General features: G+C 40.1%; 1 protein-coding gene across 9 annotated transcripts in view; it reads right to left on the reverse strand.

Annotated features, from left to right (window-relative positions):
• The window catches only part of LRCH3 (leucine rich repeats and calponin homology domain containing 3), a 106,024-nt gene that overhangs the window by 67,430 nt on the left and 23,568 nt on the right, over positions 1–15,026 (reverse strand). For all 9 annotated transcript variants that reach the window (XR_011470310.1, XM_070406423.1, XM_070406420.1 and 6 more), the window contains exons 2-3: positions 3,987–4,131; positions 3,007–3,133 (exon numbers count right to left, since the gene is read on the reverse strand). Coding sequence is in view for 8 of the 9 variants with exons in the window: in XM_070406423.1 (XP_070262524.1) it covers positions 3,007–3,133; positions 3,987–4,131 (272 nt within the window). In the remaining variant the exon portion in view is untranslated. The remainder of the gene's footprint in view (positions 1–3,006; positions 3,134–3,986; positions 4,132–15,026) is intronic.

Raw genomic sequence — 15,026 nt, forward strand, 5'->3', positions numbered from 1 at the left:
TTCATGTTATTAACCCAAGCTCTGAAGAAATGCAAACAAACACATTTTTGAACTATTTCCTAGATCTAATTGGCTCTAAATAAATAGTGGTCTAGTATCTAGATCAGGGGTGGGCAAACTTTTTGACTCGAGGGCCACAATGGGTTCTTTTTTTTTAAAATATATTTTATTGATTTTTTACAGAGAAGAAGGGAGAGGGACAGAGAGTTAGAAACATCGATGAGAGAGAAACATCGACCAGCTGCCTCCTGCACGCCCCCCAGTGGGGATGTGCCCGCAACCAAGGTACATGCCCCTGACCGGAATCGAACCTGGGACCCTTGAGTCCGCAGGCCGATGCTCTATCCACTGAGCCAAACCGGTTCGGCCACAATGGGTTCTTAAACTGGATCGGAGGGCCGGAACAAAAGCATGGATGGAGTGTTTGTATGAACTAGTATAAATTCAAAGTAAACATCATTACATAAAAGGGTACGGTCTTTTTTTTTTTTTTTTTAGTTTTATTCATTTCAAACGGGCCGGATCCAGCCCGCGGGCCGTAGTTTGCCCACGGCTGATCTAGATACTAGCTTTAATATATTTGTGAATTTTTACGTGACCTTTCTATTCACAATCTACCTGAAAAAGTCAGCTAATATGTGGTCCAATTAGAGTATATGTGTACAGTGTTTGTTTTTTGTGAAGTTCATCTTTATCCTATATAATAAAGAGGTAATATGCAAAATTGACCATCACTCCAACACACAAGATGGCCGCCCCCATGTGGTCAAAGATGGCCAGCAGAGGAGGGCAGCTGTGGGCGATCAGGCAAACAGGGGAGGGCAGTTGGGAGGGACCAGGCCTGCAGGGGAGGACAGTTGGGGGGGGGCGGGACCAAGCTGGCAGGGGAGGGCAGTTGGGGGGGAACAGGCCAGCAGGGGAGGGCAGTTGGGGGGGTCCAGGCCTGCAGGGGAGGGCAGTTGGGGGGGGACCAGGCCTGCAGGGGAGGGCAGTTGGGGGGGACCAGGCCTGCAGGGGAGGGCAGTTGGGAGGTGCCAGGACTGCAGGGGAGGGCAGTTGAGGGAAACAGGCCTGTAGGGGAGGGCATTTGGTGGGAGGCAGGCCTGCAGGGGAGGGCAGTTAGGGGCAACCAGGCTGGCAAGGGAGGGCAGTTAGGGGTGACCGGGCCAGCAGTGGAGGCAGTTGGGGGCGACCAGGCCTGCAGTGGAGGACAGTTAGGGGTGACCAGGCTGGCAGGGGAGGACAGTTAGGGGTGACCAGGCCGGCAAGGGAGGGCAGTTAGGGGCAATCGGGCCGGCAGGGGAGCAGTTAGGCATCAATCAGGCTGGCAGAGGAGTGGTTAGGGGGTGATCAGGCTGGCAGGCATAAGGAGTTAGGGGCATCAGGCAGGCAGGCAGGCGAGTGGTTGGGAGCTAGCAGTCCTGGATTGTGAGAGGGATGTCCGACTGCCTGTATAGGCCCGATCCACCTATACAGGCAGTCGGACATCCCTTGAGGGGTCCCAGATTGGAGAGGGTGCAGGCTTGGCTGAGGGACACACCCCTGTTGCCCCCACCCCGTGCACGAATTTCATGCACCAGGCCTCTAGTTATTAATAAACGTACATGGAACTATACTCCCAAATCTCAATGGGCATAATTGCATCTGACCATTTCAGAAATATGAAACATGGCTTAGGAGTTAAGGTACTGTGGTTTTAAATTCTACTTCAATTATGGAACCTTGGGCCTTAACCTATCTGAGTGCTAGTTTCCTCAACTGTAATATGATAATTATAGTATTCAATTAATAATGTTACTGTGGAGATTCAAAAAGTCTTATTGCCATGCCCATAACAAAAGTACTCAAGAGTAACAAGGAGTGGTAGGTGAGGGTTAAACGTCTTAGAAATAGAAGGCAGTAAAGAATAGCTTGCCCAGCCAGCGTGGCTCAGTGGTTGAGCATTGACCTATGAACCAGGAGGTCACGGTTCGATTCCTGGTCAGGGCATATGCCCATGTTGTGGGCTCGATCCCTAGTGTGGAGCATGCACAAGGCAGCTAATCAATGATACTCTCTCATCATTGATGTTTCTATCTCCCTCTCCCTCTCCCTTCTTCTTTGAAATCAATAGAGATATATTAGAAAAAAAAAAAAAAGAATAGTTTACTTTAGAGTGGGAGATAGGTTTTAAAGATAGCATATAAGGAAAAAGTGGTAAGTCTGACCTCTGTGGTGTCCATTTTCCTATGGCAGTGGTTGGCAAACTCATTAGTCAACAGAGCCAAATATCAACAGTACAATGATTGAAATTTCTTTTGAGAGCCAAATTTTTAAACTTAAACTATATAGGTAGGTACATTGTTATTAACTTAATTAGGGTACTCCTAAGCTGGCCTTTGCTAAAAACGTCCTCAATCTGATTGAGGTACATTCGCTGAGGTCGACCCCTTCCAACTCTCCCATCCACACTTGTCTTGTATACTTGTTTCGTCTATCTCCTGTCCGAAAACCGACTTCTGCGCATGGGCCATGAAGTTTCAATCGCACTATACGTGCGCGCCTACACGTGGTATTTTGTGGAAGAGCCACACTCAAGGGGCCAAAGAGCCGCATGTGGCTCGAGAGCCGCGGTTTGCCGACTACTGTCCTATGGGAGTTAACCAAAAATCGGAATATTGATATTAACAAGATTTAATTTGAAAAGTTCAAATGAATTAACTTATACCTCAAAAGTTTAATAACAGAAATCACTTAATATTGATTAGAACCTAATTTAATGACCTTTCCCCATTCCATGTGAGCCTGTCAGACTTGCACTTTCAGTTCCTTCTTAATTCTGTACTGAAGCCCTTGAGTACTGATCAATCAGTGAGACTTCATTATCAATACCTGAAAATAACTAAAAAATACACCGCAATAATGGATCTTTACCATATGAAAGAATAGGGTATAACTATGGAGATACACACACACACACACACACACATATATATGGAACAATAAAAAAATAAAATATTAACTTACAAGTTCTGTTAAATGTCTGAGATGTCCAATTTCTTCTGGAAGTGAGACCAATTTGTTATTACTAGCAATTAAGACTTTCAATGGTAAATTACACAAATGTACTGGCAGTGTTGACAGTTGGTTCCGACTAAAATGGGTAAGTAGAAAAAAAAGAAGATTCAGAGCCCATTACTCAAGAAAAAAATTTCCATCTTTCCCACTCTATACACAGTAGAATAACAAATATAAGTCTTGCAAGGAACAAATAGAATTTAAGATTTGAGTCCTAGCCTACATTTCATCACTTGTGAGCTTTGTAATTTTTAGGCATAGCATTTAACCTATCTGCATCTTATATAGATTCATTTGTAAATTGAGAATCTTAACTTCTCTACCTTGTACCATAAAACACCTTTGTAAATAATAAAGTGCTATATAAGTACAACATATTATTTTATTGAAGTTAATTTATATTAAGAAAAAAATGATTTAAAAATAGGGTATATTTCCCTCATAATCATTACAGTATATATGAAGAGGCAAAAATGAGTTTTAGAAATATGTAAACTGTATAATAAAATGATTACATATAAAAATATTTCCAAAGGATATTTCATTTGCTCATTTTCTCCAATAAAACTTGTAATAAAATAACAAAAGAATTCTATAAGATGTGAAAAAAATGGAGTACATGAGTTGAAATGCAATTATACATTCAGAACTGAATACATAAAAATACATAATCACAAGAACCAAACGAAGTATTTGGAGAACCACTGCAAGCCTATTAGGCTAATGACTATTAGAATTTGTCAATTATTGCAAAGACAGAGGGAGAAACTAGAGGGACATAGGAAATACTGTTAATTTAGCCTAAGAACATGTATAGAAACTGCTGATATGAAAAGATAATGTAAACTTTAGTAAAAAGGAGCAGAAAATTGAAAATGTCACATAAAATCAAATATTTAAAAAAAAAGAAAAAAGAAACAACATCTTACCTAATATTTAAGAATGTTAGAGCTTGTAGGTTTAGAATTGCCTCTGGTATATAACGAATACAATTTTGGTATAAGTTGAGATTCTCAAGAGAAACAAAATGACATGTTTCTATGGGAATTTCTGAGAGGCGATTTCGTGACAGATCTGAAAGAAAAAAATCAAGTTTAAAAATCAATCCTTGGAACTTATTTTATTGAAATGTTAAATAGGCATTTTTGTGAATGTTTGAATTACCAAGAGTTCCTACTGTGGAGATTGATCCAAAATAAACATTCAAATTTTTATTAATTGAATAAACCATTTTAATTTATGTTTCTACACCTGTTGCTGGGAAATGCTAATTCTTCTTGAGATTCCACATATACTAAAAAATAAAGCCAGTATTCTTTGCAAGTAACACAAAGTCTAAGGCATTTCTGCCAACAAATTATATAAAAGATCATACCAACTACCTAATATCCAAGGAAACAAATGGATCCCTAAAATCCACCTTTGCAAAAGAAAAGACAACATTCTGAGGTTTTTAGAAAAGCAAAGCAAAACAAAACCAAGCAAAAAATACTGTTTCTTTACCAGTCAAAGATATACAGGGTCATGTCAATGCACTCAGGGACCATCTTTGCTCCCACTTGCCAAACAATCTGAGCTTCAATAAAGATAATAATTGTAACAGATTGAAAGCTAGCCTACATATTGAATTATACAAGCTGATAATGAGATATTCTCCTCCACCTCCAAAAGGTAATAGAGAACCAATTCATTACCTTGCATACTGACAAAGAGGAAAATCAAACATTTACCTTGCCTTTTCTATATGAACTGAGTAACCAAATGTTTCATTTATAATATGTGTTTTAGTTATAAATGAAAAATGATAGAATATCACCAATTTTCCAACGCTCAATAAATTCTCTGATTTAGAATTGAGTATTAATGGCTGTTGTCTTTATAGACAATCAGAAATTATATGCCTCCCACTAAAAGAACAGAATATCACTTTTAGTCTTGACACAGAGACAAGAACCAAATCTAATCAAGCTTCTGGATCAGCTGCAAATTTTCAGGAAATGCAGAAGACAAAGGAATGTGCAGAAATACAGTCATTCTACCACTACCCATTTAGATTTAATAAAATAGACCGTGAAATTAATTTGCACACCACTGTTTTTTCTTCTTCTGCCTCATCTTAAAGTCTCTGTTAGGATTATTTGGTAAGAACCTTTTACTGAGAACTGTCCTCTAACAGAGGACTAAATTCCTACATATCTGCAAATATCTTGCTTTCACCATAACAAATGAATTATATTTTGTCTAGGAATAGGTATTCTTAGAATCTGTAGATGTTATTTTACTACCTTCTAGTTTCCAGTGTCACACTGAGTAGTCCAGCACATATCTGATCATTTTGCCTGTGCAAGCGGCTTGTTGTTGTTGTTTTGTCTCTGAACCACCCCTAACCTTCTCGTCTGGAACTCAGTAGGTTCTTTCAATCCTTCTTTAAACCAGGGATATTCTCCTCAATTATATCTTTAGTTATTGCATCTCCCCAATGTGCTCTTTCTCCTTTATATCTTTTTTGTTTTGATATACTCTAATTAATGTCCCAGACCATGAATTTGAGTATCAACAATAATCATCCTCCCCACAAATTAATATATAGAAGAGTTTTCCCCTCACTTTTTAATTCTTTTATGCTATGATTAGAAACATATAGCTTTGTCTCTCTTGAGAATCTCAGGATAATTTGTTTTGCATGTTAAAGTTGTCATCTATCTCTTCCAATAGTTCTATTTCACTGAAGTCACTTGTTCTAGATATAATCTTTGTTAATCCTCTCTCTGGCTGCTGGAGTTCCTTTAAGTGAATTATTTTACGTTGCCAATTCATACCTTGCCTCATACTTGAAGCTCAAGCTGCTAGAATTAACACCAAAACAATGGAAGCAACTTCTACAAGGTCTGGAACCCCTCCCCCGTTCCACCACCACCATTTCCCCAGATACAACTCTTTCTAAGGACTCAAGTTTTGATTATTGCCCCATTAGTTTTACCTCCTGTTTTCATCTGGATCCCAGACTCACATACCCTCTAACAGGTCCCACTAGCCTATGAGCCCCGGAGCTGGCTTTACTCTGAAGTGATAGTTACTAAATGAAGTTGGGAAACAGTTTTGTTAGGTATATAAAACAATGACATTGAACTTTTTTTCCATTCAGAAGTATAAAATTTTTTTTTAAATATATTTTTATTGATTTTTTACAGAGAGGAAGGGAGAGAGATAGAGAGCCAGAAACATCAATGAGAGAGAAACATTGATCAGCTGCCTCCTGCACGCCCCCCACTGGGGATGTGCCCACAACTAAGGTACATGCCCTTGACCAGAATCGAACCCGGGACCCTTGAGTCCGCAGGCCGATGCTCTATCCACTGAGCCAAACCGGTTCTGGCTAAAATGTTTTTTTTTAATAAATCTTTATTGTTCAGATTATTACAGTTGGTCCCCCTTTTTCCCCCCATAGCTCCCCTCCACCCAGTTCCCACCCCACTCTCTGCCCTTACCCCCCCCCCCACTGTCCTCATCCATAGGTATACACTTTTTGTTGCCAGGTCAAAGGTCATACACATGGAAAATGTAGCTATTTCCATCCGCGACATGTCCCTGTGTTCGGAAAGGTCTCTCACAACTTGTTCATGCTCTACTCAGAAAGGGTACGGAGACACGTAACGGCTTTTTAAAATAACGTGTCCTCTTATGTTTAAAATGAGGATTTCGCTACCAAAAGTGAGGAGAAAGCAACACTACAGCTGCTCTCGCCCCTCTCGCCCTTCGGGTGATAGTTGTGCTTAGGGCTGCGCTCTGGTTTGCGGGCCGTCGAGGAAGCCATCTGGGTGGCTCGCGCGGTTCCGCTGGCTTCCCAGGGGCCATCGCAGCCTCGCAGGGGCCGTCACAGCCTCACAGGGGGCGCTGCATCCCACGTTGGGGGTGAAGGTGCAAGTCAGAAGCTCCTCTCTGCTGTCTCTCCTGCTGCTCCCTTGCGTATCGCCAATGCTGGAAGTTTCTGAGAGCAGTCTGCAGGTGCTGGACATCATACTTTAACTGGTGAACACGAAGTTTGGCATTCTGTCTTTTGTTGGGCAGCTCCTTGCTGGACAAAATCTCCAGGCGTTCTTGTTGGCTGAATATCTGGTATGCTTGCTTGGATTTCGTTTTCTACTAAGTGCACAGACTGCTTGTTTGCTGTCTCCCGGCGTCCCATGTAAGACTGGATCTGGTGGACCTGCTTGTGCGTTTGCTGGTACAGCAGTTCCACGTCGCCGGCCCAGCCGGGTCTGGCTCCGGCTTCCTCCAAACCCTGATTCTGCTTCTTAAGTGTGACCCTTATGGATGCGAGGAGTTGAAATTTGCAGTTTGTTGGGTTAGGCTGCACAAGTGTAGGTGGTTCCTTTTGTGCCACTGGCACAGCTTGGGCAAGGATGTAAATTGAGTAGGGCGGGGTCTCCGGGAATCACCAGGCAAAGAGCAATGGCGTCTCCGCGACTCCTCGCCTCCCCGCGACTCCGTGTCTCCGAGTCCCTGAGTGCCAGCAAGCAGCTCCGGGAGAAAGCCACCCTTGCTCTCCGACCCGCTGCAAGGCAGTCCCGCCTCTCCCCGTAGGGGTCTGGGACCTCAGAATCCCGCCCCAAACAAGCTCAGTGGATTCGAGAGTTTGCAACCCCTTCCGATTGAAAAAAACCGCGCATCCAGTTGCAGCCCACCTGGCGTGCGACTCCGTACCTCTGTTCTTGGCGCCTATGCACATCCTACTCAGTCTCAATGCTCTTCTTTCTTCCCTTCCAGTTGTAGAACTTCCATTGGGCCAGCTTTCCCATGGTTCTGAATGATAGCTGTTTGTCTTATAGTTGGTAGTTTCAATGTTGTTGTGGGAGACAGCACGCACAGGTCTATACCTTACGCCCATCTTGGTTCTCTCCTCTAAAATGTTTTTAATATATGATATTCCCCTTCCTATTTTAGGTTAGCCCCTGTATCTTTCTGACATACCATCTTCATTTTCTTTTTTAGCATTTCCTTATATTCTGGCACAACAAGATGTTTCAGTCTTATCTTGCAACTTCCATGCCCCAGTTTTGGAATCAGCTATTTCTCACCCTCATATAACATAAACTTCTGTGGCAAATCAGACTTGGCGAATGGTGGTTAGGAGCAAAAGGGAAAGCCACCAATCCTGACGGAAGACTCAGAATAAATGACTGTTGTTTTTTTGTAAACCACTAAGCTTTGTAGTAGTCTGTTACACAGCAATAGAAAAGCAAAACAGAAATTGGTACCTGGAAGTGGAGTGCTGCTCTAACAAAACCTAAAAACATCTGCTATTTTTAAAATGAGGCAGCAGACAATGGCCTTAAAGGAACCTCCCAGACCTGTTAGTGGAGGCTGGAGGGCAGTGAAAAAATTGCTATTAAAGACTGGAGAAAAGGGCACCTTAGTTCTGTTTTGGCAGATCAATTAAAGGAACTATAGCCTACAGTATAATGAAAGGGAACCTTTAAATCACCATAAAGATATGTGATTATCTGTAGTGAAATATGTTAGTTGAAGTTAAGGTATATATGACAACAAATATTAATATTAATCTTAGATCTTAATGATGAAAAAGGGTATGCATATACACATTCCAGCAATATTCCATCTAATTTCATTCCCCCTCACTTATTTTTAGATATCATTCAAATACATTACATATTTTTCCTTTTCAAATAATGCAGAGAAAGGAAATGATGCCAACCAAATTAAAAGACCCTCTTTGCTCACACAAGAACATGAATTTCTACCTAAAATGGATTCTGATTTCACATAATATTGGAAAACAAACTCAATTTACAGTCTATAAATACCATCCTAAACTGTGATCCAATCCTTATAATATTTTCTTTCATCTTGAAACACTGCTCATCTCACACTCTGATAATAAAGTTTGCAAAACCATACCCTGAAACAATACAATTTAGAGCAAACTTTTATCTTAAATGGGACATATGATATAGCTTTTAGTGCTACCTCTACCATTTATACTGTCTTAATCTCGAGAACATTTGAGAATCTCCTTCTCTAGGACTTTTGGTGAGATGCTTTCAATTACTTTGCTTCTTTTTGCAGGTAAAAAGTATGTTTTTTTTCCTAAGTCTATCTGTCCTTACCTGTTTAATAACTTGGATTTTACTAGAGGCTCAGTGCACGAAATTTGTGCACAGGGGCAGAGTCCCCTCAGACTGGCCTGAGCTCTCTTGCAATCCAGGACCCCTAGGGGATGTCGCACCTAAACCATCAGTTGGACATCCTTCTCGCAATCTGGGACACTGCATGCACCAATGACCATACTTTTCATACAGGTGAAAGGCATCTTGTTGTTGTATGGGCAGCTACATTTTTTTACCCTGATTATAAAAAGTAGTACATAACATGATCCTTCCGAGGCAGTAGCACCATTTTCCCCATCTTATGGGTGGAAAAACTGAAGCAAAGAGAAGTTAAGTAATTGGCTTTGTCACACAGTTATAAGCGTCAGAATCAGGGCTGATCACAAAATGTGCAAGCCAGAGTCCATGCATGTCATTGCTGCATAATCCTGTTTTTTCAGTAAGAGTAGCCTTGCCAGGTTTTAATTTTTTAATCTAAGAGTCTGTTCCCAATATATAGGGTAGGGTCCCTAGGCCTGGCCGGTGATCAGGGTCATCTGCAGGGCGAACGGCGGGCGGGGCAATTGGGGGCCCCCTTCCCCACTGGCACCTGCCTTGGCTGGCAGCCTGGCAACACCTGCTGGCCGGCCCCGCCCCCCAATCGCCACTGCCGCCGCCCCTCACCTCTGGGGGCAACTCCTGAGTTGAGTGTCTGCCCCCTGCTGGTCAGTGCACACCATAGCAACCGATTATTCCGCTGTTCAATTTGCATATTAGGGTTTTATTATATAGGATGAATTAGGAGTAGTTAGGTCCTACTTTTGAGAGACAAACATGAAACCCAAGGATATAACAGTAATGTGGCTTTTTAAATCTGAAAAAAGCTTTTGGGAAACATTTGTTTAACTGACATGGCATTTTCCTCCCAGCTAATTTTACTAACTTTCTATTTCTGTTTTGAGATTGAAAGTCACGAGGTCCAGTAAAAGAATATAATTCTTTTACTAGCATGATATTGCTCACTTCCCATTAGGTGGCAAAAAAAGGGGGGGACTTTAATTCATTAACGTAAATCTCTTAAAATAATTATCAATATCTAAATAGTGTTTCAATGCTTAAACAAATTCTTTACTCTTAGAAATCTGTTCAATTTGGCTCCTTATTTCAGATGTAGTTAAACTGTTATAATCACCATTCTCAACTCTTCCTAACAGCCAAAAGGCAGCCTTCTTTTTCTCTCAGACTTTTACACTAAGATGCCTGAGATCACTTTCTTTGACCCACTGTATCTAATTCACACTCTCCTGTCCCTCTGTTCTTCTCCCTATTTCCATGTAAGCTATCAGAAGAAATAATGTGGTGACATTTCTGTTAAAAGGAACCACCTATCTGATTAAAACCAAAATAAGATAAGTTCAGCTGAACCAATTAATACAAATATTTTGAATTTAAATGTAAGTTTTCCACAACACACCTTTTCAAGGTCACTTGAAATTAGTTCTATGTGGAGTTCTTCCAAGTGTTTCCAGCTTTTATGTATATGCAGGTTACCTAAAGCACATGGGGAAAGGAGACCAAAGGATATCTTTCCGAAATCTCTTACTTAAAAAAATAGGTGTTTTGGCCATTGTGTATTGCTTATTATCATAAATGTATATGTATATGTACGTATACATATACACACACACACACACACACACACACACACACACACACACAGACTAGTGGCCTGGTGCATGAAATTCGTGCACAGGGAAGGGAGGGGGTGTCCCTCAGCCCGGCCTACACCCTCTCCAATCTGGGACCCCTTGGGGGATCGAGCCTAAACCAGCAGTTGGACATCCCTCTCGCAACCCAGGACCGCTGGCTCCTAACCACTTACCTGCCTGCCTGCCTGATTGCCCCTAACTACTCTGCCTGCTGGCCTGTTTGCCCCCAACTGCCCCCCGCCACCAGCCTTCTTGCCCCCAACTTCCCCCCCTTGCCAGCCTGATTACCCCCAACTGCCCCTCCCCCCGGCCTGCTCGCCCCCAACTGCCCTCCTCTCCTGGCCTGATCACCCCTAACTGCCTCTGCCTCAGCCCTGCCACCACGGCTTTGTCCGGAAGGATGTCTGAAAGGTCCCCTGGAAGGTCTCCTGATCTAATTAGCATATTACCCTTTTATTAGTATAGATATATAGAAAGACATTTTTTAGGACATCTGCTCAGCTTACTACTCATTCACAGGGGCTGGCTCTCTCTCCCTCCTAGTTTTTCAGCATCATATATACCAGTGATTCTTACTTAACTTTAGTGACCCTCTCATTCTTAATATCCTGGTAAACTCCTGCCCATCATTCAAGAGCCATCTCAAGCATAATCTCATTATACTCCCCTTGACTTGTCTAGGCACTCAAAGGATTCTCTGACTGCATTTCTATTACTCTACTATAGTAATTATCACATAGTACTGTCATTCTTCATTAGATTTTAAGTTCCTTGAATCCAAGAGCTTTTATCTTTAACATCTAATACCTGACTTATTAAAGGTCAAGCTTATTTGCTAAAATTAACTCAGTAAGCTAACATTGGATATTTCATACTAGTCAAATCTCTAATTAGCTATTTTATGTTTTTTATTAAAAACTGGAAAATTAATTATTTCTAAATAAATGAACTTTATTTGGGAGGTAATTTTTAAAATGTGAGCTCCATGAAGGGAATAAGAAAAGATTTAAAGAGGAAATGTAGGAAACATAAATACAGTATAGGTCAAATTACACCCACAACACTAACAACCCTCTACAACAAATTAAAAATAAAATGGGTAATCTAGTAATGGATTAATAACCAGGATAAATAAGCATTTTTAAAAACTCCAAAACAACAAAAAACAAGCACAATTAAAAAATGGGCAAAGGACTTGAATGAACATTTTCCCAAAGAAGATATACAAATCGCCAATAAGCACATGAAAAGACACTCAACATAACTAATCATTAAGGAAATGCAAATCAAAACCATAATGGGATACCACTTCACATCAATTAAGATGGCTACTATTTTTTTAAAACCAGAAAATAAAAAATAATGGTGAGGATATGGATTAACTGGAATCCTTGTGCACTGCTGGTGAGAATGTAAACGGTATAGCTGCTGTAGAAAAGAACACAGCAGTTTTGTTTTTTTAAAAGTTAAACATAAATTGCCGAAACCGGTTTGGCTCAGTGGATAGAGCGTCAGCCTGCGGACTGAAGGGTCCCAGGTTCGATTCCGGTCAAGGGCATGTACCTGGGTTGCGGGCACATCCCCAGTGCGAGATGTGCAGGAGGCAGCTGGTCGATGTTTCTCTCTCATCGATGTTTCTAACTCTCTATCTCTCTCTCCCTTCCTCTCTGTAAAAAATCAATAAAATATATTTTAAAAAATAAAAAAATAAAAGTTAAACATAAATTTATGTTTATAATCCAGCAATTAAATTTCTGAATATATATCCAAAAGAACTGAAAGCAGTACTGCAACAGTTATTTATTCTAATACATATAGCAGCATTATTCACAATAGACAAAAGATGGAATCAACCCAATAGTCATAAACAGATGAATAGATAAACAAAATGTGTTATATGCATACAACAAAACAACATTCAGCCTTAAAAAAGGAATGGAATTCTGATACATGCTGCGATCTGGATGAACCTTGAAAACATTGTGCTAAATGAAACAGGCCAGACACAAAAGGACAAATATTGTATGAGGTATCTAGAATAGTCCAATTCAAGGAGTCAGAAAGTAAAATAGTTACCAGGGGGTGGTTGGAGGAGCTAATTGGATAATAAGTTTGGGAGATGGATAAAAATCTGAGTGTACTTAATGCCACTGAACTTATGATTAAAAATGGTTAAAACAGTAAGCTGTTATGTATATTTTACTACAATTTAAAAAAATCAAATATGTAGTACTCAAAGTAAAAAATAATGTAACCTGTCTCTTTTTATTGATATGCACCTTAAACATCTCTCTAAAATGATGGACTTTTAAAAATAAACATATCTTACACCTCAGCAATAAATTAAATAATACAGAAATTACAGAAATAAAAATTCAAAGTATTCTTGAAAGTCAATTCTCAAAAGTTAATCTCAAACTGTGTAACAAAGAATGTCAGTTATTTATTAACTTCTTCCTAATTCCATTTCTCTTTCCCAGAGAGAAAAATGTTTAATATTTCATTCTATTCAACTATGTAATTATGACAGAATTTATTTCAAATCTCTAGCCCTAAGCCAGGAAAACCTAGGTTCACTTCAGTGCAAACACAATTAATGTTTTCAATGGTATGGCATTTATTAAGAAATGCTAGCAGTCAAAAGTCTTATGTTCTTCTAATAACTCCTTCAGGCTATCCCACGCAATGACATCATCCTTACCAAATAAAGCCCATTATGCAATACTCACAGATACAGTACCATCACTTTCTATGAGAACAGTCACTGCTATGAATGTTAAAAGGGCCTGAGATTATGACAAATAGGCTGCAAGAGATTTTTACACTGAGCAATGTAAACTTTAAAAGAGTATTATAGGAATAAATATCCTTCAACAAATAAAGAAATGGTAAGGACACAAGCTAACAAATGACAGAAAGAACATAAACAACTGCCCATTAAATGAAGATACTCTGATGACTGACAGGAGTTCATTATACTTTTGAAACTTTCTTTAAATTGGCCACATTTAAAAACACACTCTATACTTTAAGGTATTTCCTTTATATTGCAACCACTACATCATTACCATGAAAATTTTATTGAAAGAGCATGCAATAAAAATCATTTTTTAGCTATTAACCAAATTATGTAACCCAGGGAGGTAAAAAATGAGAATGTTTTATAATGCTTTTCATTCTGTAGTCATATAATTTTTAATATAAATTGTAGATTTTCTTTAAAATTTTTTAAATTTTAGTTTTTTTATCAAAGTTAGCAAATATATATAATTTTACTAGTATTTTACTTTTTAAAATATATTTTTATTGATTTCAGAGAGGAAAGGAGAGTGAGAGATAGAAACACCAATGATGAGATCAGCTGCCTCCTACACACCCCTTACTAGAGCTTGAGCCCACAACCCTGGCATGTGCCCTGACCAGGAATAGAAACCTGAACTCCTAGTTCATAGGTTGACACTCAACCACCATATGAGCCACACCAGCTGGGTGAATTTATATAATTTTAAATCCCAATCAGTGCCTTCTGCTTCTGGGAAGATGGAGCAGATGTACTTTTTCCTATTCCTCCTGTTAAGTACAACTAAAAACCATGGCCAAAATAAGTTGAAAAACATAATTAGACTCTAAAGGGTTAAAAAGATGACTAGGGACTTTAGGATAGTGATCAGTTCCCTGGGCTCTATTTGCCTCACTCATTCTAGACTTGGAGTTGATGTCTCCAAGTTAGCAAACCAGAAACGCCAAAGAAATACTGATACCAGGAAAGGGGCAACTTAAGACAGAAAACTTATAGACAATAACTGCTCTACTCCAGTCAAACACCTCACCCCCCCCCCCACCTTTGCCAGCAAAGGCTGAGTGGGGAGCCAAACTTCCACCTTTGTAAGGCTGTAACTTGGCATTTTGGTGGCTCCTCCTCAGTCTCCACTGGTATGGTATCAAAAAAGGCCAAGTAGGGAACCAGGACTTTCATGTCTGCCAGAAGGTAACGTGGCTCCCTCACCACCAGGTGGAGAGGTGTCCTCCACCTTCCTGCTAGGACGACTAGTACAGTTAGGACTTTGACCACTCCCCAGTCGTTTGGAGAGCCAGAAAGAAGAGACAAATGGCCTGTCATAAGATTACTATTCCTTTTCAGAAAGCAAGGGCC

Source organism: Myotis yumanensis, unplaced genomic scaffold (genome assembly GCF_028538775.1).
Source record: "Myotis yumanensis isolate MYYU_CA2020_CCGP unplaced genomic scaffold, mMyoYum1.0.hap1 SCAF_2, whole genome shotgun sequence".
Classification (NCBI taxonomy): domain Eukaryota; kingdom Metazoa; phylum Chordata; class Mammalia; order Chiroptera; family Vespertilionidae; genus Myotis; species Myotis yumanensis.